The 25,128-nt window shown below is 45.3% G+C and overlaps 5 protein-coding genes across 11 annotated transcripts; 1 reads left to right on the top strand and 4 right to left on the bottom strand.

The window, feature by feature from the left end:
- Positions 1-420: 420 nt before the first annotated feature.
- Positions 421-5,788, bottom strand: LOC100193146 (uncharacterized). Of its 6 annotated transcripts, NR_159658.1 has the most exons (7): positions 5,229-5,488; positions 4,798-4,950; positions 2,062-2,208; positions 1,644-1,796; positions 1,075-1,197; positions 873-980; positions 466-777 (listed from the first exon to the last, which is right to left on the bottom strand). NR_159658.1 is itself a non-coding variant. In XM_035962039.1 (5 exons), exons 1-4 carry the CDS (start codon positions 5,358-5,360, stop codon positions 903-905), a joined length of 486 nt encoding a protein of 161 aa, XP_035817932.1. In that variant the 5' UTR covers positions 5,361-5,788; the 3' UTR covers positions 421-767; positions 873-902. The 6 variants fall into 6 exon arrangements, 5 of the variants coding, with proteins under 5 accessions (XP_035817932.1, XP_035817933.1, XP_035817930.1 ...); XM_035962039.1 differs by lacking the exons at positions 2,062-2,208; positions 4,798-4,950 and having other exon boundaries at positions 421-767; positions 5,229-5,788; XM_035962040.1 differs by lacking the exons at positions 2,062-2,208; positions 4,798-4,950 and having other exon boundaries at positions 421-821; positions 903-980; positions 5,229-5,605.
- A 2,211-nt stretch (positions 5,789-7,999) lies between these two features.
- Positions 8,000-12,206, top strand: LOC103639851 (WAT1-related protein At1g09380). 2 transcript variants are annotated; one of them, XM_020544490.3, is made up of 7 exons: positions 8,000-8,495; positions 10,510-10,572; positions 10,742-10,858; positions 10,941-11,193; positions 11,317-11,475; positions 11,559-11,696; positions 11,771-12,206. In XM_020544490.3, the coding sequence occupies exons 1-7, from the start codon at positions 8,191-8,193 to the stop codon at positions 11,807-11,809; spliced, it is 1,074 nt and encodes a 357-aa protein (XP_020400079.1). In that variant the 5' UTR covers positions 8,000-8,190; the 3' UTR covers positions 11,810-12,206. The 2 variants fall into 2 exon arrangements, with proteins under 2 accessions (XP_020400079.1, XP_020400078.1); XM_020544489.2 differs by having other exon boundaries at positions 11,559-11,710; positions 11,790-12,206.
- Positions 12,207-12,616: 410 nt separating this feature from the next.
- Positions 12,617-13,878, bottom strand: LOC103639850 (expansin-A17). The gene is made up of 2 exons (XM_008662542.2): positions 13,580-13,878; positions 12,617-13,470 (listed from the first exon to the last, which is right to left on the bottom strand). Exons 1-2 carry the CDS (start codon positions 13,749-13,751, stop codon positions 12,824-12,826), a joined length of 819 nt encoding a protein of 272 aa, XP_008660764.1. The 5' UTR covers positions 13,752-13,878; the 3' UTR covers positions 12,617-12,823.
- A 2,260-nt stretch (positions 13,879-16,138) lies between these two features.
- Positions 16,139-17,968, bottom strand: LOC100284373 (glycerolphosphate mutase). The gene is made up of 2 exons (NM_001157268.2): positions 17,145-17,968; positions 16,139-16,712 (listed from the first exon to the last, which is right to left on the bottom strand). The coding sequence occupies exons 1-2, from the start codon at positions 17,650-17,652 to the stop codon at positions 16,204-16,206; spliced, it is 1,017 nt and encodes a 338-aa protein (NP_001150740.2). The 5' UTR covers positions 17,653-17,968; the 3' UTR covers positions 16,139-16,203.
- Positions 17,969-23,606: 5,638 nt separating this feature from the next.
- Positions 23,607-24,715, bottom strand: LOC100284868 (RING zinc finger protein-like). The gene has a single exon (NM_001157763.2). The coding sequence runs from the start codon at positions 24,549-24,551 to the stop codon at positions 24,087-24,089; it is 465 nt and encodes a 154-aa protein (NP_001151235.1). The 5' UTR covers positions 24,552-24,715; the 3' UTR covers positions 23,607-24,086.
- Between the last annotated feature and the right edge of the window lie 413 nt (positions 24,716-25,128).

The raw sequence follows: 25,128 nt of genomic DNA, 5'->3' as shown, positions 1-25,128 counted from the left end.
GTTAAAGTGTTGAAGTGGCACAAGGCAGATCTTTTTAGGGCCACACTCGATTTACCTCCTCTTGGAACCATGTAAAAGACCATGCTGGCATCTGTACGTGGGGATCGCTTGACCCTCTCCGTTGTTGACCTAAAAAACAAAATATTTACAACAGATAACAATTGGTCGTATACCTGATTTCTCTGTGATTGCAGATGTAGTTGTGTTGCAGTTTAGTCTTCCAAAATGCAGCTGATTGATGTGTACCTGGTTTTTATGCAATACAACTTGCATCTTACTTTGCTTTGGAACGTTCCTATCCACAGAGACTCTTCGAAGACTGGTTTGATTAATCTGTGTGTTTCTTTATGATGTCTACAAACTAAACCATGATTCATATTTGTAGCAGATGATACTTTAATCAAAAATGGAATCCATGTGTTGTCTGCACTGCACTGAGAAGTTATGGTACTACACCATGGAATTGGGCAAACACAAGTTATGTAATTGGCAATTGTTCAACAGAGATGAATTTGGTCCATATAGCTTCATCCAAAACCAGAAAAATATGGTACAGGAGCACTCCAGACAGCAGCCTAAACTCAGCATTCTACTTCGCAGAAGTTATACAAGTACAGGACTACAGGGTCATTTTTTACTGGACTCTCCAATCGTTTGTTGTCGTCTGAGCAACTTTTGAGAAGTTAATCAAAAGGTATAGGAAGGCGCCAGCCCCCCTGGGTGCCAATCGATTCTCAATCAATTAAAGGTCATGTTTCCGAGACCACCTGCACATTTCTGCAAAATAGCTTTTAGGAGAGATTGGAGGAACTAAAAATAATCTGCACAATTTAGAATTTCAATCGTTACACAAAGGCATAGGTAGAACTGACTTGCAATTACTGAAGAAATAATCATGTCACCTAATCGCGGAAATCAGGAGGCACAGTTTCTTCTTTGAAGTATTCCTTCCTCACAGTCTCGGTATCACAAAATCTTACCTAGCAGGGGCAACATAGCAGTAGACTATAAGGTTCTCCATATCGTTCCATATCGTTCTATGAAGCGCTAACCTAAGGGAGAGGGAGAGCATACCAGGGAGGCATATGATTTCAACAGAGGTTTAACAACCTGCCACATTGGTTGAAAAACAAATGGAGCATCGACAAAAAGAACTTGGCCAAGCCGCTTCGGGTAGTAATAGTAAAAAACGTCCATCTGGGAATGGGAGGGGGCATTAATTGCAATGCATATACCCCAAAAAAATCATGTCTATATGTATATTAGTTGCAACATAGAACAAGAATTAGAACTCCATATGTGATTTGAATTAATCCATTAGATAAACTTTTTCACCTTCTGACTTCTGGGAGCATGAACACGCACCGTTCTTTGTTTTTTAAATTGGCATGCATCAACAGAGTTTTCATATCCAGGAAAACGTTTCTTGTTTTATTCGGCTGGAATTACTTTTTGCAACTTACATGAATGATTACCAATTTTTTACTGTGGCATTACTGCCCTCCTTTTGCAATGTTTCATTCATATCATCACAAATAAACACAATGTTTCATTCATATCGTCACAAATAAAAATATGCATGTCTACCACCGAAAAAAGGTAATCAAAGATGCTTAGTCATGCCTTGAAGCTACCAAACTCACCAAAAACTTTAGGAACTGGAGATCACCATTTTCAACCCGAAAGCCTCGCAGATCAAAGATCCCAAGTATATTCTCTGCTCCTGGCGGAAGTCTATTGACTGCCTTCTCAACCAAATAGGCACATAGCTTCTGGTTTTCAACTGGATCCTGTGTCTGCAGTAGCATATTATACATGGATCATCATTATTATGAAGAACAAATGCATGTTGAATACTAAGACATATCCATAAGTTACAGGTCGGCTGGCCAAGCCATGTAGTTTGATTTTAGAGCTGCTATGAGGTATGAAGTACTGATACTTTCCACTGCATATTGTTAGACTTTGTTATGTGTGCTATTCTAAAAACCAAAAACAGTGTGTAGCCACTATCCCTGTTGAGCATTTCCAAATCAAGATTGGGAAACAAACTGAACGCACCGAAGGAAAATGTTTGGCTGCCACTACAATTAGCACTGGTCGGCCATAAATGTCCAAGGAATCATGTACATATGCCTTGCCAGTTTGGTACAGGATTTTCACTGATTCCTCTGATAACTCTGCAACACCAAAGTCCTAACGCCATTTCTAATGCAGTTGAAAGGAAAACTGAAGATTAGAGGTGCTTATATGAACTCGGTTACCATACCAGAGCTGACATGAAAAATTTTAGACCTATCTGTCTTCTAAATGTGTGCTATAAGATCATTTCCAAAGTTTTGAATAACAGACTGGCGAGTTGTATCACAAAAGTGATAAGTGATTCTCAATATGGTTTCATCAAGAATAGATATATCATGGATGGCGTCATTTCGCTTAATGAAATTCTCCATGAAGTTAAAAGGAAAAATCAAAGTGGAGTAGTTTTAAAAATTGATTTTGAAAAAGCTTATGACAAAGTGAATTGGCATTTCCTTTACTATATGATGGAGAAAAAAGGTTTTGGTAGTAAGTGGTGTGATTGGGTCATGAGGATCGTGAGAGGTGGTAAAGTTGCCATCAAGACTAATGATATTCTGGGCCCTTATTTCACAACTCACAAAGGGGTGAGGCAAGGAGATCCTTTTTCTCCCCTATTATTCAATTTGGTTGCTGATGGTTTAGCTTGTATGATTAAGAAGGCTCGGGAGGAAGGTCTGATTGAAGGTCTGATTCCTCACATTATTCAGAATGGTTGCTGTTGTTTGCAGTATGCGGATGATACCATTTTTCTTATTCAAGATTGTTTAGAAGGAGCCAGAAATCTTAAATTCATTTTATGTTTGTTTGAAAGCATGTCAGGTTTGAAAATTAATTTTCACAAAAGTGAAATATTATGCTTTGGTGAGGCTAAAGATATAGACTTTTTGTATGCTGATATTTTTACTTGTCCTATAGGTAATCTTCCTATGAAATATCTTGGTGTGCCAATTGATAAGAAGAAGATCAATAAAAGTCTTTGGTATCCCATGATTGAGAAGTTGGAAAAAAGATTAGCTGGGTGGCAGGGTAGATTCCTGAGTCTGGGTGGTAGACTTACTCTGCTAAATAGTTGCCTTTCTAATGTTCCTTTATATATGCTTTCAATCTATCCTGCACCCAAGACTGTTATCAAAAAAATTGATTTGTTGAGAAGGAGGCTTTTATGGCAGGGGGAAAACAGTCCAGAAAATTTCACCTTGCTGATTGGGGGTCTGTTTGTTCTCCCAAAAGTCAGGGTGGTTTGGGTGTTTTAAATCTTGAGGTTATGAATGACGCCCTTCTTGCTAAATAGCTTTGGCATATTGAAAATTCGAATGGTTTATGGCAAAAGATTATTGCTAGTAAGTATCTTAAGGGAAAGCCCCTTATTTTAGTTAAGCAAAAACAAAATGATTCACACTTCTGGAAAAAGCTTCTGAGTTTACGTGACTTCTTTTACAAATACTGTAAATCTGAAGTTGGCAATGGTTTAAAAACTAGTTTCTGGAAAAGCATTTGGTTGGGTAACCAACCTTTGTCTATTCGTTTTCATGTTTTGTTTGACTTGACCTATGACAAAGATGTCTCTGTTAACGAAGTTTTCACTTCAAAATTTGCATCCCTTACTTTCAGAAGAAGGATTGTGGGTAATCTGAAATTGATTTATGATGAGTTGATTAGTTATTGTAATCAGGTAAATCTATCTGATCAAGAAGATAAGATTGTTTGGTCCCTGGGGGAAAAAGGCTTCTCAGTTAATTCTTTGTACAGGAAAAAAATGGAAAATCAATCTTTGATTCCATATAAATTTTTGTGGAAATCTAAATTGCCTCATAAAATCAAGGTTTTCTTCTGGTTAGTGGTAAGAAATAAGATTCTTACTAAGGATAATTTGAAAAAAAGATGTTGGATTGGATCTTTAAACTGCTGCTTCTGTGGGGTGGATGAATCTATTGACCACCTTTTCTTCAAATGCCCCATTGCTCAATACATGTGGAGAGTTGTTCAAGTTTCTTTGAATTTGAGATCAATCCCGAATAATATCAAAGACTTGTATGATAATTGGTTGTGTAAACCAACAGACAAGATGGCTCATCTTGTGTTATTTGGTTGTGGTGCTTTATTCTGGGCTATTTGGCGCACTAGAAATGATTGGTGCTTTGGAAAAAATCATTTACTTGACCCTTCTAACATCATTTTTCTTTGCCGCTTCTGGTTGGATTCCTGGGCGATTCGGCAGAAAAAGAAGGAGCAAAGAATGGTGGTGCTAGAAAGCAAGTTAATCCGAAAGACGGCAAGTGAAGCTTTCGGGAGGGCCTTGGGGTGGTGCCCACTTGACAGGCGTATTTCTGGATGACAAGAAGTTGGAACTTAGAAGCTGTGCGAGGATATTTGTCTGTCTTTTGCTGGCCAAACTGTTCAGGTCTTTTGTGGCTCTCTGCCTGTCTTGGTGGATGTATATAAGAAAGTCTTATGTAGTCCTTAGTAGGCAAAACTTCTCCTGTTATCGTAGGCTCGTCACTGTTCTAGTGATAGTGTTTTAGAGTCTAGATAGCGTTCTGGCCGTGGTTGATCTTTTGGTGATATTACCGCGTGATGGCGGTTGTTTCAAACGTACCTATTTCTTAATGAAATAGGGGGCTTCGCCCCTTCGTCAAAAAAATACCAGGAAATTATTGAGCGAGTAAAGAAGCTATTAGGTGTGAGCTTCACTGGTACGAGTGAATTAGAGGATACGATCGCCTTGGTGAGCTTGGAGACGGCTTCATCGACGGAGAACTTGCGGTCCTTTAGGAACCAGAGGACCATGTCGTCATCGTCCCTCCCGTTCCTGCCCGTGGGGAGGCCTGGGTGCTCCCTTGCTAGCCGTTCTTTCACCTCTAGGACAAGCTTCACACAGGGAAAGGAACCAGCGCGCCGGATAGACAAGTGAATCAGTCAGTAGTCTAAAGCTTACACATGATCCACCACCTCCACTCTCCTATCATTTGATTATCCCCGAAAAGCTACAACTCCGATCGCTTCAGCTACTTTTGGTTGTGGCTGCATGTTCCAAACTGGAGAATACTGTTCCAGCTGAAACGAGCAGGCCGGTACATATCCCTGTGCTGGTGGGTGCAGGCATAGATAGGTCTTACGAAGCACACAGGTAGTAGCTGTGGGTTTACCTTGGAGGTGGAGGTGGCACCGCTGGCTCCTGGCGGGGCGGCGCTTGGACAGCGCACTGCACTCCTCGACTTGAGCGGAGGAGCCCGGACGAGGGAGCGGCACAGGTAGTAACAGGCAGAGGAAGTCATCATCTTTTCTTTTCTTTTTCCCTCTCGGGATTCTGAGACTCGCGCAGGCAAAGAGGGGCCTGCGGCGGCCCTGGCACTTGGCGAGATCTGGCGCCGGGGCTCCGGCGTGCAGCCAGCCGAGCCGTGAAGCCAGGGGAAGGGATGGGGAAAGGAGGAAATATCAGGATTCAGGAGGAAAGGGTGAGGAAGGTGGAGAGCTGCTGTTGCCTGTTGGGCTGCTCACCCGCCCGAGATTTCTCTTCTTGTTGGGCTTAGGTCACAACAGAAAACATGCAGCTGCATTTTCTTGTTGGGCTTGCTCGTCGCTGGATGCTCACGAGTCACGAGAGGGTAAACATCTCTCTCACGAGTTCACGGCTGCCGGGGTGGCGCTATCCATGGTGAAGAGGGCGCCCACCGCGATGGCTACGACGACGGCAGTGGAGCGGCTTGATGCTCCCAACAGGTATGAGCCATTCTCTGCCTTTATTATTTTCTTATCTTTTTGTTTCTGTTTATGCTGCAAGAATACATGGTCCAATCAGAATCGTCAAACTTTATATCTCGTAAAAACACAATTAACACATTCTTAATTAGTTGGTAAAAACGCAATTTTTTTAAAAAATAACGCAATTAACCTATGGAAGCCATCCTTTTGAATCACCATTTGACACATTCTTAATTAGTTGGTTATTTTTTTTAAAAAAATGCTTGCTCTCAACTTCTAATACTGGAATTCTTCTGCAGGTTGTGGAGGTATTTTCCAAGTGTGGAGTAATAAAGGAGGTATGCTTTTAGAATGTTATGTTGTCGAGACAAAATTGTTGTGTCTGACCATTTGTTACTCTTGGTGTTATTTTCGTTTTTTTCACATGACACACCTGTCAAATGTTTCATTAGTGCTTGGGCTAAATATAGCCACCATGTGTTAAATTAGCTAAAATAGGCATACTTATGCCAGAGGAACTTGGTAATTTGACTTACTATTCCCCTTCAGCCGCTGCTCCCCAGCAGTCTGTGTTTCTCAAGACAGATATTGGGACCTCCAGTTATTCATGTCAAGGCTGTTAGTGCTGTAAACTATTCCCCTTCAGCTGGTGCTCCCCCTACAGTCTGCGGTTCTGAAGACAGATATTGGGACCTTAAGTTATTCTTGTCAAGGTTGTTAGTTGTTGCAAAAATATTCCCTTCAGTTGCTGCTCCTCGTAGCACCTGAAGCTGTTGATTCTTGTGTGGCTTTTTGGTAAGCGCGTAGCACCTGAAGCTGTTGATCTTTGTCAACGCTACTGCAGTACTCACCAAATCTGCGTTGCACTACTGTAAGAACAAATTTGAGATTGTAACTGACGAATTAGTGAATCCAAACTCTTCTCTAGGTCTGTAATATTATGTGTACTATAATGTTTATCTACTCTACAACCATCATTGGCAGCTTAATTGTGATCATACCACAGTATCCAAACACTCCAACGTTGTACAATTCACTCTGATTTACTATGCAACACAGTTGTACAATTCACTCTAATTTACTATGCAACACACGCGCATGTGCGCGCAGTCGCAGAGCACACTGGTTTCATATATACTCCCTCCAACCATAGATGCAAGACCATTAGATTTGACCTAAACAGTTAGGCAATCCCGAGCAGATAGAGAAATCATGTGTAGCCGTATATCTACTTGAACTATCTATCTATGTATGGATTTGAGCGCCAAATCTCTCGTTTGGTTGTAACCGGTGGACTGAAAAGTGGGTGGAAATAATGTGTGAAATGACAAAATTCGATGTGGTCTCTAGCTGGAGTATTTATTAGTTTCTGTCCTGGCCGGGATTGTGTCTGCGCATCTCTTTTTTCTCTCTCTTAGCTGGCAGCTGGCTAGGCTAAATCTTTACAGATGAAATAAAAATCCGACAGACAATACTCTCTCTCTCTTTGCCAAGACAGTTAATAATAAGATCTGCTCACAGATGAACATATCATAGTTCATAATGAACACATCTTCCTCCAACGTATATAGTGCAATGAAAATGAATGGAAGGGTATGAACATAAGCCGACGCAACAAGCTAGGCAAGCTCACACACACAGTCGTCACAACGACGACCATGTGCATTGATGCATATGGATGTACATGCACACAGCAGCACACGCACGCTGATATGCAGATGCAGCGGCGCCAGTGTAATGAAACCCAACCAGAAACGATCGAGCAGGCAAACGATGAGCAGGACCATCCAGATCGATGGATCGATCAACGATGATTCAGGAATCGTCCCTCGTCCCATGCATGATGCATCTGTCTTTTCTTTCAAATCCCGATTAGAAGTGCAGTGCAGTTGCATTCAGCATCCGTCTCCGCCGTCCTGCCCGTCCATCTTTAATTTCCCACAACTATCGCGTGCGCGGTCATGCATTCTCACTGCTATTACCATTAATTACTTCTCTTCCGACTTGAGGCTTGTTCGGTTCTACCTCAATTCATTCTCAATCCATATGGATTGAGGGGGGTTTCAATCTCTAGTAAGTCAAAAACTCTCTCAATTCGTATCAATCTCTTTCGATCGATATGGATTGAAATAACCGAACAAACAATAGAGTAATTCTTATATACGTACGCCGCGTACACTTTTCTCCTCCTTCGAGCTGAGTCAATATATAATCTCCACAGTCCACACCCACCCTTTTTTGCCGTGGGCGTGCATTGCTAGCTGCTTCGTGCTCGTAGTCCACCGTCGCCTCCGCGGCTGCGGCATCTCTTCTATCTAGTCTAGGACGAAAAGAAGGAACTAGCAGCAGCTAAGCTAGCTATAGGCCGAGGATCTTCCGAAGGAATTGAAGTTGAGTATCCGATCCATGGCAGCGAACGGGGAAGATCGGCAGGCGGCGGCGGCGGCGGCGGCGGAAGAGGAGATCGTACTGGAGATGCCCGTCAAGCCGGCGCCACCGCCGCCGCTGACGTCGCCGCCGGTGAAAGTTTCTCCGGCGTGGGAGACGGCGGCGCTGCCGTCGAGCATGGTGGCGGTGCAGGTGTTCACGGTGGTGATGCTGTTCCTCTCCAAGCTGGCCCTCAACACCGGCATGCGCCCCTGCGTCCTCATCGTCTACCGCAACCTCGTCGCCGCCGCCGCCGTCGCACCACTCGCCTTCTTCTTCGAGAGGTGCGTACGTACAGCGCACCACATGTATCATCTAGTCCTACTACCAGCTGCTAAAGTTACACCACCTCACTCTCTCTCTCTCTCTTTTGGCTTCGTATGTGCAAACGATTTTGTTTTTGTCCGGCAAGTTATAAATTCTTGTCATGCATTTGCGTGCGTGTTATTGTCAGTTCCTAGCGCGCAGCTCCTTGATCACTTTCTCATTCGTTACTTCAAATACCTAGCTCGTTGCATGTGCACAGGTATATATAATAGCAATATACAGATCATGCTAATAATCGTCCACAAGATATAAATACTAGTCTAGTAATCAAGACAAATAAATTCCTTCTCAATACTATTATATTCTCCCATACATGCATAGCAATATATAGTATGTATGTTGTGCATGCAGCAGCTAGCATCAACACACTAATATATAACAATAGATCGACAAACTGAAGCACACATGAACATGAACTTGTTCATTTCATTTTTTTTTTCTGCAGACTTTTCTTTTTTGCGTGCGTACTGTGTCTCTCTGTATGAGCGCGCCTCCTCTCCCAGTGTAGTACACGTATACGTGTACGGGTACGTCGCTACGTATGTACGCTTTGCATGCAATTCTAGTAGTTATTACTAATTAGCTTCTATATATACAGTGCTACACGTCTTGTTTTATTTAATTTTGATTTGGTATTTTGAAATGCATGGCACTTATATACATGTCAACAGTACGTACGATCGTAGTAGTAGTAGTCATGCATCGTAATAAAGTTTTTTTTTTCTTCTTATCTTGAAATGACATGTCATGGCAAGCTGACAACAGCCGTCGTACATGTAGTGTATATGTACGGAAAGGCATAGTTGACAAATATATATCGCGCACATGAACAACATGCGGGATTTTTTTCCCCTGTATACGAACCTGGCAGGTACATATAGACATAGTACGTATTAAACACTATTTATTACTGTACAGAATTTTGTCCGTGCATGCACGTTGCTGATGATGTGCGTATATATATCTCAGATATACGAGACTAGTCCGTAGTCAAATATATATATTACCGTACGTCCAAGCGAAACAAATTTGTATGTATATATATACACATATCACATATGATACTTTAATATAGTTTGGATCTTTGAATGAAGAGACAGATGATTGTCTGCATACGCAATCGCGCAGCAGTGTGTGTTGGCTGCCAACTGTATATGTATACTATGTGTCTTAAATTATTTTTAAAGTTTTAATTATTTTTTTAAAAAAAAGCATCAAAATTTATGTTACCAAATTATAATTACTATATATATATAATGATTTTATCTTATGTTGCATATACTGTTAGTTTTTATAAAGTTAGCTAAATTTAATATAGTTTTACTTATAGGAATGTAAGAGTTGATTTATTTGAGGATTAAAAAAGGATTATAATTTATAAGGCTGACTCCAGTAGATCATGTAAATGGATATGTTCAGCACTATTTTGTATTGTATATTCATATAGTGGAGTTTGGAATAAGGAGCGAAGAGATAGCATTTAAAATTGATTTTATCGGAGACAAGTGAGCGTGTATCCCCTCAACCAATAGACAGCCTGCATGCAGTCTGCATCTCCATTGACCCCTGGTGCGTTCAGATTGGACTGGAACCGCGAAATTTCAAAGCGATTTGATCTCTTTCTTTGTCCTTTCGGGCTAGACCCTAGCTACTTGCTTCTAATTCTATGATGAACAGGGAGAGGATTTAGAGGGGCTTGTTGACGTGCCTGGCTACCACTAATTCCAGTGCTAATGGATAATGCATGCATGGCCATCTGATGCAGCACTAGTCACTCAGACAGATGAATGCCTTTTTGCTGTCTCCATGAATCAGCTGTAGCCGCAAGCAGGGAGATCGATCTAGGTGCTAGCTGCCAACCTCGATTGATTGATTCCTACTGCACATCGTCATCGTGTGCTGCCTAGCTTTTAGTTCAGTTCTTAAACGAGAGAATTGGAAATCGATTGTTGGGATCTGTTTTGTATCCAGGGAGATGTGGAAGAAACTGAACTTGGCTGTGCTGGGTTGGATTTGCCTAAATGCTACATTCGGGTGAGCAGTGAGCACTCTCGGGGGCCTAATAATTATTAGTAACTAATAACTTGATGATCTGCTTTGGATTGGAGGTAAAACTAATATATATATATATATATATATATATATATATATATATATATATATATATATATATATATATATATTGTTACTATTACATATATAGAGCGGTGTTGGCGATGGGGCTCTACTACTATGGACTGCAGGCCACAAGCGCCGCCTACTCCGTCGTCTTCCTGAACCTCATCCCCATCGTCACCTTCGTCATCGCCGTCTTGGTCAGGTACGTACGTACGTACGCAGACAAACCAAAGCATGTATTGCTATATTTATGTCTCCCATCTGTGAATGCATTCTTCATTCAGAGCCGAGAAGGTGGCGCTGGGGAAGTGGCCTGGTAGGCTCAAGGTCCTGGGCGCCCTGACGTGCGTGGGCGGCACGATGGTCGTCAGCCTGCTCAAAGGCCACCTCCTGCACCTGTGGCCTACGCACCTGCTGAAAGCCTCCCGCGCCGCCGGTACGCCGGCGGCGAGCGGCGGCCGTCACCGTGACATGCTCACCGGCACACTGTTCCTGTGCGGCAGCTGCCTGGGCTACGCCCTGTGGTTCATCGTCCAGGTAGACTTTTTTTTTGCTTGGAGAATTGGAATCCACATCTCCCTCCCTCTACGATAACGAGTACGTGATGGCTCCATCATATCATATCGATCATCCAACGAACGACGACGACGACGACGACAGGCAAGGCTGGGGAAGGTGTTTCCGTCAAGGTACTGGGTGACGACGCTGACGTGCCTGTCAGCAAGCATACAGGCTTTCGTCGTCGGCGTGTTCCTCAGCCATGACAGGGCAGACTGGAGGCTCAAGTGGGACCTGCAGCTTCTCACAGTGGTCTACTCGGTAATTACATGTGTATATACACATACTGATTAATTGGCAACTAATCGATCGAACTAGTACATCTATCACAAATTAATAATCAGGGCGTGCTCAACACGGGCGTCACCTTCGTCCTCATCTCGTGGGCGGTGAGCCGTCGCGGGCCCATCTACCCTTCCATGTTCAACTCGCTGTCGCTGATCATCACCACGGTCATGGACTCGCTGCTGCTTGGCACCAAGGTCTACGTTGGAGGGTGAGTACGTGGCCTGACGATCGACCTGCTTCAATTCTACGCATCTTTTTTTCATTTCAGGCCTTGATGCACGGGGCAGGGTGCTGGGGGCGTTGCTGATCATCGTGGGGCTGTACGCGTTCCTGTGGGGGAAAGGCAAGGAGCTGCAGGCTGCAGCGGCGGCGGCGGCGAAAAAGAAGAAGCTGGAGCAAGAGCAGGAGGAGGAGAGGCAATTAGGCGGAGTCCAGATGACCTACTAGCTTAGCTAATTAAGTCTCTAATAAGCTGCTAGCTAGCTGTACCTACCTGATTACCAAATTGTAGCCTAACTATGTATCGATGATAGATTGAATACCCCACCGAGAGAAGATATGCTACAAATACATCAACACAAAACATGAAGAGGCAATTTGGCAGGCATTATTTATATATGTATGCATGCTGTACAATGGCATAGCAGCAAATATATGCAGAATGCATGTAATTCAATACATCTATATGACGTACTTAAGGTTAAGCTATATCTATATATTCAATTGCAATGGAGCCTGCATTCAGGGTGGACGTATCTCCCTCCATGCCATCTTCAAATGTCATTGTTCTGTTCTCCTGTTTTCAAGAAATACTTTCATTTGGCACAAATTGCCAAAAACCATAATAGGATGTTTGGTTTGAGGAATAAATTAGTCTATCATCTTTTTACTCCTCATTTTTTTTTCTTTAGTTTATAAAATGGAATGAGTTGATTCATTACTGCCTCATATTTAATAGTTAGTTAGGAATGAGATCATCCCACCAAATTTGAGAAATGGACTCACGATGTACCAATCTCATCTTTGATGAAGTGATTCCTCGAACAAATTAACATCCTCTAAGTTACATTACATAATCCCTGTTATTCACTGTTCCCTTTACTTGTAGACAAGATAGATAGAGATATTGTTGTATTGAATTGATAATAACATACACTGCATTGCTTGGTCGAGCAAAAAAAAAGGTTGTTCTTTTTTAAAAAAAACGTATTCAAATCGAGAAAGGGAGAATATATGATAAGGATGATCCATCGTCGTGGATCAATTGATCTGTGATGATACATACATGAATATATAGGATGGGAGGGCAAATAACTACTACTCAGTAGAAGTTGCTGGATCCCTGGTAGGAGAGTCCAGTGGACCACCAGGCGGGGATGGCGTCGCCGACGACGATGGTCTTCTGCGGCGCGCTGTAGCTGGTCATCCTGACGACGAGGCCCTGCGCGTTGCCGAGCGCGGCGAACACCTGGTGCGTGATGCCCCAGTTGTGCGACGCGGGCACGTAGCTGCAGTCCGGCTCGCCGGCCCTCTTCACGGCGAGGTCGGAGACGTCGCCGCTGCCGGCCACGTTCATCACGTACAGCAGGAGCCAGTAGTAGTTGCCCTGCACGTAGAACCGGACCCCTCCCGAGCGCTGGCACGGCACGCGGCGGAACTGCACGGGGACGATGCCGGCCACCCGCTCCGCGAGCAGCAGGAAGGAGGGCGGCGCCAGGTCGAAGTGCTGCCGCGGCGGGTTGCACCACCCGCCGTTGTCGCTCGGGAGGTACCAGTTGGGCGGGCAGAGGTTGGTGCCCGTCACCACGACGGACGGCGAGCCCGGGTTGCACCACCGGGAGTTGACGCAGCGCAGCTCGTAGCACTGCCCGCACCCGGCGCCGCCCGCGAACAGCGGCGTGCTCAGCGCCGCCGTGCGCGTCGAGTAGAGCGACTGGATGTCGTTGGCGCCGTAGCCGCACGCGCCGCCTGCGTGCAGATGCAACTGCCTCTCAGTCTCAGGTTTACGAACCGCCGGTGCCGATCGATATGTAAATGTAATGCATCCTGCAAAAGTAATCGGCGGCAACGTACGTACCGAAGTCTGCGCCGAGGCCGGAGCCGTCTCCGTAGAACGTGGCGCTGCCGTCTTGCCAGCTCGACGACGTGAAGGGCGCGGCGACCGGGTAATAGCCGCTGCCGCTCGCGAGGCGTGCCGCCGCCATGATCACGGCCGCGACGACGACGATCACCGGAGCTCTCGACGCCATGGTATATATAGTATACTCGCACCGTAATGTAATGTATCGATGTATGAATAGAACAGAGGTAGCAAGCTCGCCGCCGTACGTACGTCCGGCCGGCCGATGACGACCCTTAGCTTGTTGGTCGTCGGATGGAGATGGATATGAACGGGTTGTTGACGTCGTTTATAAAGAAGCAGCTACACGTTAACTAGCGGGATTGCCCGGCCGGGCGGTACGACGTGTTGGACAGCACGTTGAGATCGAGGCGAGGGAGGATGGAGGGATGTGCCTGCACAGCATGCACAGCTCGTCTTCGTCTCCGCGAGAGTTCGTTGTTGGGCGCACGATATACGTACAGCAGGTTTTGCAGCTAGCTGGTTGCTGGTCAAACTTTGTCGTGTCCATGGCCGGGCCCGGGGCGCCGGGCGAGGTGATCTGCTCTGCTCCCCAAGAATGCATATGCTTCCCATTACAGCAAAACATGCTAGGCCCCCGCACTGCATGTCAGCTAACAGCTATCAACACGGAGTACTATTCTACTCCATCGTCACTTCGTCAGGTGGCCGCCTGCTATTCATTTTTTATCTCTTTTTTCTTCTTTTTCTATTTATTTATTGTCGTCGTTGACATCTTTTGTTAACTTTTGTTTGGTCATGGAGACTAAAATTTAGCATGTGTCAGTTAGATGTTTTATTGTCGAGTAAAATTAATTACATAGTTGAAGACTAAATGATACAATAAATTTATTAAGCTTAATTAATACTTCTTTCGTTCTAATTTATAATTTGTTTGACTTTTTTTATAAGTTGACCGACTTGTTTTATACAATTTTCTTGCAATTTTTTTTAAAAAAATTAAGTGATCATGATTCAAGTATATTATATGCTAGACGATATCACACTAGAGATAAAGAATATTTACGACGAGTCGACCAAACTTGGGGTAAAAAAGTTAAACAAGTTATAAATTGAAAAGGGGGAGTATATAGTTAGCAAATGTTTATTATAATATCACATGAGCAAATCATTGACTAATTAGTCTTAAGACCGTGTCCAGCAGTTCACTCATATGATTACTTAAAACATTTTTTGCACTATACACTGCATTGTTCGTAGAGTAATGTTTAAATATGGGTATGAGGATGAGTAATCTGCTGAAAATAGCCTAATAGATTCATCTTATCGTTTAGTCCTCATGTGTGAAATTAGTTTTGTAATTAGATTATATTTAATACTTATAACTAACATTAAATCATTCGATATAGCGAGGAGTAAAGTTTAGTCCGAGTAACCAAACACCCCCTTATACTAATTACCTATACGATGGTATCAATTTATACTAATATATGTAAATCTTGTAACCAATAACTTAACCCTAAATAATTTTAAATTGAAACCTTTTAACTAAAAACTATCATTTAGGCAATCACTATATACCACTATAAAATTCATCAGTTTAACATTTACAAATAACCACGACCAACCCAATCAAATCACTCGCACACCTATAAACTCCACTAAATCACAAACAAATTACACCTAGAATTAACAACATGGATAACTCTCTCACTTATTAAAATCAGATGAACAATATTATTTGGATCATTTCCCTCCCCTCCCATGACCACCTAACCTCCCTCTTCCCCGCCCTCGCCGTCCCCTCCCTCTCACTTGCGGCGTTGCCGTCGTCAACCCCCCTCCTCGCGCCTGCCACCGCCATTGACCCTTTCACTCCCCTGAATCATAGCGTTAGCACGGACTATATAGTAGTATATATAAGTTTACCAACTACAAAGTTTCAGATGTAGTCAAGTTTTATAATTTTGACCTTTTAACCTTTTTTAAAAAATATATGAATTTATTAATGACGCGAATAATTTTAAGGTTAGTCAACCACCTTTAAAAATTAAGTTTTAGGGACGGTTAGCAACCATCCCTAAAATCATAGTTCCAGGAGTGATTTTCTTAAACTGATTGTCTAGATCTATGTTTAGTGACGGCTGGCTAGAAATGGTTTGATAAGTAAACCATACTTCCAAGAAATAGAGGGCGTCTAAAATTTTACTAGTGACTGTCTTTCTCTTGCCACTGGTGGATTGGATCCAACGACGAGGAGTACGGATCATACGGATCCATGGCGGCGGCAAGCCGGCGACGCGCACCATCTTCTACGGTGCCTCACGCTAGAAGAGAAGACAAGGTAGAGCAGTGAAATAGCGGGTCGGTGCAGATCGATTGCACAACGGAGGGTGCTGATCAGTGGCTAGCACTGAGCGACATGCCGACCAGATAATCATGCCTCATGCTCTATCATTTTTATGTCCGATCCAGTGATAATACTTGAAAAAAAAATCTGATGTCATTTCGGATATTCTTAACTGCAGCATTTGAATGGAAACGGGAAAAAATGTGTACAGCCATAAAAAAAAACATTTAATCACTTATCACATACATAACATGTGGTCGGTCGTCAAGAACTAGTAGATTACAGTAAATGGATCAAAGAAGGACTGTCCGTTTGTCATGAAGCGGTGGTTGAGCTCGCCGGGCCTGGCCGTCTTCTGCCACATCTGGTCCTGCAGCATCTCGTCGGTGAGGCCGAACGCCCTGAGCTCGTCGGGCGTGTGGTGCACTAGGAGGCTGTACCTGCCGCCTTCTCCAGTCTGCATGACGAGCTCGCCGCCGTTGGCGAGGTTCTCGAGGCCCTCGAACTGGCGGACGGTCCACTTGTACCAGCGCATGAGGAAGACGCGGAGGGTGAGGCCGTGGGAGACGAGCACGATGTTCATGTCTCCGCTGGTGCTGCGGTGGCCCGGGGGCTGGAAGCGGCCGAGGACGATGTCGGAGAGCAGGGTCTCCCGGAAGCCGGTGATGCGGTCGTACACGTCCGCCGCCGACTCGCCGTTGGGGAAGCGGTAGAAGAAGCGGCCGTAGCGTTGCCGGATCTCCTTCTCCACCCGCATCTGCTCCCGGTCCTGGAAGTTGCCTGGCCCATCGCATGCATGCGTTGGGCCGCCGGATCCACGGCCCCGGTATAATACGTTCGTTAGAGCATCTCCCAGAGCTCTCCATAAAACGACTTCTCAAAAACAGTTTTAAGGGATATGTAAATAATAAGTGAGATAAATTTTAATCCTTTCTCCAACAGGTCCCTTAAAGCAGCAGTTTGTTTCTGGGGAGCCCAAAAAACCCCTCATTTGTAGCTACAAATGAGGGAGTTTTAAGGGCTATGAAAAAATTAGGGGCGCTTTAGGGGAACTGTTGGAGACATGCTTTTGTGTTTTTCCCAAAAAAAATAGATTTAGGGGAAACTTCTGGGAAGCTTTTAGAGATGCTCTTACCATGAGGATTTCTCGGATGCGCTGACGGGTGGGGATCATGTGGATAAGAAAACAAGACAAGAAAGATGGTACCGTACCGAAGTCCTGCTCGCGGAGGCGGGGCTCCTCGCGGACGCCGGCGATGCGGTGGGGCTCGAAGGCGTGGCCGATGCCGCGCAGGGTCTCCAGGCTGCGGCGGTACGGCGACGCGTAGAAGTAGACCTTCCAGTCGTCCTGGTCGCGGGATCCAGAGGAGAAGAGGTCGCGCAGGCGGCGGCCGCAGTCGTCGGCCTCGCGCCAGCCCTTGGCGGTGAGCCCGATCCTGGGGTCCGGGACGCGCGTGTATGCAGCCTCGTCCACGTTGCCCTCGCTCTCGCCGTGCCGCACCAGCACGATCCGCCGGGGCCTCGGCGGCGGCGCCGCGGCGGGGGCGGTCGTCGCCGCAGGTGCCTGCTGCTTCAGGTGCAGCTGCGGCTGCAGCCGGCGGCGCGGGACGCCCAGCGTGTCCTCGCAGCACCGGCACCGCAGCTGGCGCCGAGGGGCCCCCGGCGGTGCCACCACCAGCGCTGCCGCCGACGGCCGGCACTTGCTGGGCGCCGCCACCATCGTCGTCGACGACGACACGTACGGCTCGGCAAGGGGCACCTGATGCTAGTATGCAAGCTAGCTAACCGCCAACTGAGAGCGAAACGACGAAGATGACGACGACGATCGAGCTACTAGTAGTAGGCAGTAGCGAACGGTTTGGATGGCTTTGCTTGCGGGAAATGGCGGCGTGGCGTTCGTGAGGCAGTTCGTTGCCTCTGTCTGGTGCACATGAGCGAGAGAAGACAGATAGATGGTATGCTGACGTTGCACGTATCAGTGTCTGTGCAGTGTCGATGCATTGCACCGCCACGCGCGCGGCGAGGCGAGGCGAGGCGTCGAGCTTGACCTGCACATTCTGTGGCGAACAGCGCATGAGCACGCTTGATATGTCGTACTATGTGCCTCGTGTACTCGCACCGACAGTGGTGGGCAGGTGGGGATGGCGTGCGTGCGTGCGTCGCGACATCGACATGCCGCTGTCCGTCCGTCCGGGCGCAATCGATGCACGGCGCCTGTACTGGATGGAATATTCCATTCCATTGTAGTCGGCAGGCTTTACCAGCTCTACCATTCCAGCCCAATGGGCTGGTAAATGGGCTCCATAAATTTTCTTTCATTGTGGCCCATGTGCCTCCAAATGCGACGAACGCACAAATTGAGCCCGTTCGGAGTATCAACCAGTCCACAACAGGGACGGGCGCTGTCTGTCTTGCAACTAGGCAGCGACCCCCTTTTTTAGTCTGTACAGTAGTCGACTAGTCGTCAACTCTTCATCCGTTCTAAATGATGTTCTATATTCTAACTAGTTGTGTGCCCGTGCGTTGCAACGGGAACATATAATATCATTAATAGCTTATTTACATTGGGATGAGCATCGACATATATCTGACCGGATCTTCTTCTTCCTTGGGGATCTGGAGAAAAGCATGTTCTGAAGCCAAACATATTAAGACCTGATCATGTGTTGTCCTTGTGTCTCTGATCATCATCAGCACATTGTTCGACGCTTGTATGAGTCTTGTTAATTTGCATGTCTCGTGCATAGTCTCTCAACCATCAATTCATTATGGTATACATAATTCGTGTGAGTTGTGACAAACATTATTAAATTCATATAAATTATTTTAAAGAATCAATATAGAGTTTTATATGATAGAGAAATACATGTGGATTAAAAAATGCTAAACAAAAGATCTAAAATATAACAGTTCGATCAAGTTGCATAAGATGTACAATTTTCTAATTGCTTCTGCATTTGGAAGTCCACCTTTCTATGTTATCTTTGCTATTTCTGACTTAATAGAATCCAAATAGTATTGAACACTAAGAAAACTATAAAATGAGATGGAGTTGTGTTGACTGAAAAACATATGTATGTAGCATTTGGAATAAAAAAAATACACTTTAAGTATTCAAGTACCAGATAATGTCAGACAAGGGATTAATTCCACAGAGCAAAGTACAAAATCCATGACAAGATATTTCATAATAGATTTAAAAAAGGAAGGCTTTTGCTTAAAATATGAGGCCTTAATCTCAAAATGTGTATATGTGATATTGAACGGGTCACCACCAATGCCTACACAAGTTGACTGCCCCAAACCTACAGCTGTTGTTTGAAACACTCGTCAACAGAAATCAGGCATGCATTAACCAAACATAGTCAGGTGCTCGTGCGTTGCCACGACTCACAAATTATTATTCTTTATTTTTGCATAATTTTAGATTTTTACCGTTTAATGTGGGAGAGGAGAGAGAGGTGAATGGAACAGTAGAGATAAGATTTATAAGAAATAGGGATCTGCACCAAGAACATAAACACAAATTAATTAGCATATTCTTGCCCCCTCAAGTTAAAATCATGCATCAATAGTACGACAACAATACAAATCCGGTGTGCATACTACAGAACAGGAATGTAGGCATTACCTTAATTAAAAAAGTAATGTGCTAGTATTAGTAGTACCTTCTAGGGTTGAGTCTTCCTCAACATCCTTGTATGCCCAGTGGCATGATGCAATGATGTTCTCAGACGCATATCTTGCGATATTTATTTATAACCAGTCAAAAAACTCAGAGAGTAATCTTACTTTACGAAGGATTTGAAACATAAAGAAAATTATGAAAATTACTGTATTAATCAACGAAAAAACACTCGATGCAACAACATACAAAGATCAATTAAATGCCCAAGCACAAAAAATCTGAATGTGAAGCAAAACATATATACATATCTGGACATACAGTCTCCTTCTTGCCGCATGCTTCCCAGCTGGACACTTCTCCGACCATTCTCTGTGCTACCGAGCGAATAAAGGTCTGAATAATTAACATTTAGCTTCTCTCTTTCTCTCTATCTATAGAAAACTCTTATCCTAGTTCCATATCATTATGTTTTTCTTCAGTGTGTCGATGTAACCGGCTACGCTGTCTCCATAGAAGTCGTCTTTAGTCGTCTAGATGATGTTGGCGTTCCAAACTGGGCAATTAGTGAACAAAACAGAGCATGCCCTAGCATCCAGGTTCCTATATATTTCAAGATCATGACTGATGATGTCCAGTATTTGACGTATGTACATAGTGTAAAACAATCTTCCTTGCGTACCAGTGGAAGTCGATGGTGTTCCCTCCTTTGTCGGAGTGAAGTGGCTATGGAGTACAGGTAGTAGTTGTGTTAGCAGTCAGTAGCATGAGCGACCAGCCACATTGTTGATCTGATCAAACACACCAAATAGAGCACATCAAACCTTGCTTGCGGTTTGTACTACCTAGTGTATGTCTCTGATGAAGTGCGAGAGGAACATGAGCGCTTGTGTTATATTATCTGCACTGCAGAAAAGCAACGTTCATGACTGTTAATGACAAATTGTCCAAAACTTTGCAGAATTGGAGCATGCACATACGAGTAGCAGAGTAGCGGCATTACATTATGGGGGAGAAGATCTCCCATAGGTGGGGAGCTGGGAGGTACAGTTGTTGATGGCGCCCACGACGCACAGGCCCTTGACACCATCCTTATCCTTGTAGTCCCCTGACGAAACAGAAAAAACGACGCATGACGACCATGAGCACAAGATTGCGTGTCAGATTCATCTTGGAACGAGGGGCGTGGTCGCTTACCGTCGTAGTTGTAGGTGCAGAGGAAGTAAGAAGAATTTGTTAATTACTGTTATAGAGAATAAAATGAAGTAGATGGCTTAATCTAGGCTGTCGAATGTCATTATCATAAGGCATATCCACTATGCTGCAAGCCTGGAACCTTTTATTCACGTAAAGTAAGCATGTGATGTGAACTCTATCATGCTAGCTTCATACAAGTTACACACACTCAAAGAAGTTGCTAGGAAACCAACATTTTTGTCTCTTGTATCTAGTCTTGCACTGGGGGCCGCATTGGTTCCCCTCGCGCTCATACTCATAGCATGGGTGGCAGACAGGGAAGGCACACTCATTGCAGGCAACAAAGACATCGCCAGTGGCTGAAACACCTATAGAGTCACCACAAATCTGGCAGACCTGCCCATTCACACTCTTTGTGGGCTTAGCCTGCATTAGTGAGATAACGATAAAGTCAGCACACATGCAATCAGAAATTCAGCATTAGAGGATACCTCAGTGACTCATGCACTTTACTGGTGAGCAACAGACTGTAAAATCAACCTGCGATCAAGTGTCTATTAGTCTTGAAGTCGAGGCTAAGATCAAAATGCCAGGAAGGTAATTTCAAATTTACATAAGATGAACTAATTCAATGGTGTAGTAGTCATAAACAAAGGCACGCTGCAGCAGGGCAAAGAAGGATCTAATTCACCGTCGGTCCATGGTAATTATGACAAGGAATTGTTGAGGCATGGGTAAACACAGGGATCTAAACAATCTGAGGCTCCATTTCACTGGATCTCCAAGACAGTGAAACATGAACAGTATATCATTACCTATTGCCGATTTGGCAACTGTTCGATGAATTGGACCGAGCACGAACAGTTCAGAAATTGCCAGGAGGACATGTCTGATCTGGTGACTTACACGGCGCAACGGAAGCATCGCTGAAATGGACAGGCAAAATCTACGAACAGAGACACGCAGAAGCAACCGCATTTGAGGGGCGAACCCCAAGCGTTAGACTAAAGACTAACACCTCGGCCCAGATCCAGCGACAGACGCGCGCGCACGACATGAGCCGCTAGAAACTGAATCTGAAGCAGGCAGCGAGGGCGGCACTGGATTGGCTGGATGTACCGGGCCCGACGCATCGCCGTCATGGCGGATCATGACGAACTCGTTGCGATTGTGCGAGCCCGCCACCATCCCCATTTTGATCAGCAAACCACACCAGCAAGCGCCCATGAGAAGACGGGTCGCGGCCGGTCAGACCCACCGCTCCTGCGTCGGTTGGGAAATCAAAGTCGCGGTCGGATCTGGGCGAGCAGGGCGCGAATCCGGGCATGGCGGCGACAATGGCGAGACGATCTAGGGAGGAGCGAGCGGGATCAAGGCGGTGGCGCTCGTGCCCCTCCAGTCTCGCTTTGGGCTGGTTTGGGGGCGGCTGCAGGGTTCCACGGGTCGCGCTAGGTGGGCGTGCAGCATGCGTCGGCGCGGGCGCACGAGATTGTGGCGTGCGGGCGGTAGGGCGGGCGGGAGGGCGGTTCGCCATGGTCGCGGCGGGATTTGCGGGCTTGCGGTGTGCGGGCGGGAGGACGGTTCGCCTTGGTCGCGACGGGGTTTGCAGGTTTGCGGCGTGCGGGTGGGCGGGCGTAGGGAGGCGGGGGTAGTCTACAGTAAGTTCTTAATAGTTAGTAGAGATTTCTGTTTCTATATGCCTATATCAATCATAGCTGAATGCCCGTGCGTTGCAACAGGAATATATAATACCAGTATACTACGATAACTTATATACAAAATATGTGTTATATCGTTATGAGAAAATGTTTCATAATCAATTTGTGATTCTGACCATACATAAATTTTGTTATTTATAATCTATCTGTTTCACCACTACATTGCAACCATCAGTATCATGCAGACTTCGATATATGTCACGATTTGCATGGTCTCATTATTGGAGAGCACGTTTCACACATACCGGAAGAAATTCCCTCGTACATCGTTAGTCATCGGACACGTACCACCATACGCTTTTGCTTAAAGAAAAAGTTAAGTGTGTGTGTTTGCAAGACTAATGGTCAAACATCGTATAACCATAAAGTTAGAATACTATATTAATATATTAAATAAATTAATCCAATAGACATAGATTAACACAATTAACATAGGATAAATAAATATCTAATTATAAAAGTATGTAACATGGTATAATCAATGTTGTTACTGCGTAGTAAATATTCATACGAGACTAACACAACTGGAACGGTTCAATTTGGAATTAAAATGGGGAAGTTACGAATTTCCAAAGTTTCTATGTATTTGATATAGGATTAATTAGGAAATCAATTTTATTGTTGTTTTCATGACAAAGCAGATGTATTATGTGATAAAAAATAGTATTATAGAATTATAGAAATTGGAATGAACTCATTTGAATTTAATATGAAATTTCCATGAATTAAATGGGTTTCTGCAATTATTTTTAAACTAAAAATCAATTTCTAAACTCCTTTTCCCTATTTTCTTTATTTCCTGGACTGCGTCCCAAATTCCAGAAAGATCAGGGGCCAAGCTATAAATGTTTTTCTAGACTCAGTGAGCATACATAGTGGACGGCGGGTTAAACACAAAAGACGTCTTAGTTGAAGTTGTACACAATTCAACATGAGTCACATTGGTTAGAGGGTGTAAGGCTAGGCATTCTACTCAATAGATCCAAGGTTCAATCTCTCAGCAGCCACTGTTTGATTGATTTTTTTTTCTGCGCGCGGAACGGGGGAGGCAGAACGACAGACTACTCTTACCTTCTTAATAAGTAGTATAGATGTAATCGATAGCTTTTATATTTAATTAAGATTACCATAAAATACACGTTATAATACTTTGTTATATAAATTTGACCCACAAAAACAGTGAAAATCAGAGGGCATGTATGTATACATCATCTTCACCCACACTGGAGAGGAAACACACACATACCAAAAAAAGGAACAAAAATATTTTATAGAGAGTAGAAAAAAAAGAAAATGAGCAGAGACACATCTCTTGCCAAATTGATTCTACCTACCTACGTGTATGTAACAAGAACGTACTTTGTTTCCCCCGTTTTAACTTTGCCCTAGTAAGTAGTAACCTATTGTCTGTCTATCACCATATTTGCTCCCTCTTTCAGGCTTCAGCCTTTTCCTAGAACAGAGCACACTAGGGAGCCCCTTTTCACACGGAGCGCCCTGCAATTTCTCAAAAATCATAACAAACCCAAGAGAGCCAGCCAACTGCCAAGCCCAGTGGAGTGGAAGGTTACTTTTTTGCACAAAGGCCCAACAGGTAGGAGGTAATCCGGATCGCTACGACGGCGGCAGCGGGAGGGGCAGGGGCAGGGGCAGCGGCAGCGGCGGGAGGAGCGGCGTCCGGCAGAGCGGGCAGGTGCGGTGGCCGTGCGCGGCCCAGCGGTCGAGGCAGGCGCGGTGGAAGACGTGGCGGCAGCCCCGGGCGCGGCGCACCTCGGCGGCGGCGTGGAAGTCGCCCAGGCAGACGCAGCAGCCCTCGGGCAGCGGGCGCGGCGCCGTCACCCCTCCTCCGCTTCCGCACGACAGCGAGTCGAAGCGCACCGCGGGGGAGTGCTCCTCCAGGCGCTGGGCGGCGGCGCAGGGGTGGCGAGGGTGGCCGGCGTCGGTGTCGGCGTCGGCGTCGGCGGCGCCCGCGAGGCGGAGCAGCCAGGAGGAGAGGCGGCGCAGGTGGTCGAGGAGGAAGAGGAGGTGCAGCAGCAGCTTGGGCGTCTCCGAGTACCCCACGGGGAACCCCATCAGCATCGCGAGACAGTCAGTCCTCCACTCAAAATGGAGGAACCAACTGAGCTGAGCTGAGCCGAGCTTCTTGGCTGCGGGGCGATGTCAGTTGGTTTCGGATGGAGGAAGGAGATGAGTGCGGCGGCCTGGCCGGGCATTAAAAAGCAAACAAACAGGGCAGTGCCAGTGATAGGGGAGGCGCAGCAGGACACATTGTATTCATTTTCTTTGTGCACAGCACAGCACAGTACAGTGCCGGGCAGGGCAGGTGCGCTTGTCTGCCTGCCTCTCCAATGGCGCTATCTAGCCATCTCCATCACTGTTCATCGTCCTCCTTTGCCTGCCTGCTGCTGATGCTTGCAGGAATTGGATCGCCCATCCATCCATGTGGGATGTCTCCCTGGCTGTCCACTGTCAGTGTGGGTCATCAGCTGCCGGTGGGCCTGCCTTCTCCCACGATCGAGAGAGCCCTCTCACAAGCCTGCTTGCTTCGTCGTCTCCATCAAGGATCAATACCTGTTGAATAGGCGAGGAGGAATTGTGTAGACCATGTACAGTTCTAAGAAAGAAAAAAAACAGGAGGCCGGAAGGGCAGGGCATG

The sequence above is a fragment of the Zea mays genome, chromosome 9, assembly GCF_902167145.1.
Source record: "Zea mays cultivar B73 chromosome 9, Zm-B73-REFERENCE-NAM-5.0, whole genome shotgun sequence".
NCBI lineage: Eukaryota > Viridiplantae > Streptophyta > Magnoliopsida > Poales > Poaceae > Zea > Zea mays.
The sequence above is the reverse complement of the archived record's forward strand: the minus strand, read 5'-3'. Positions and strand labels throughout refer to the sequence as shown.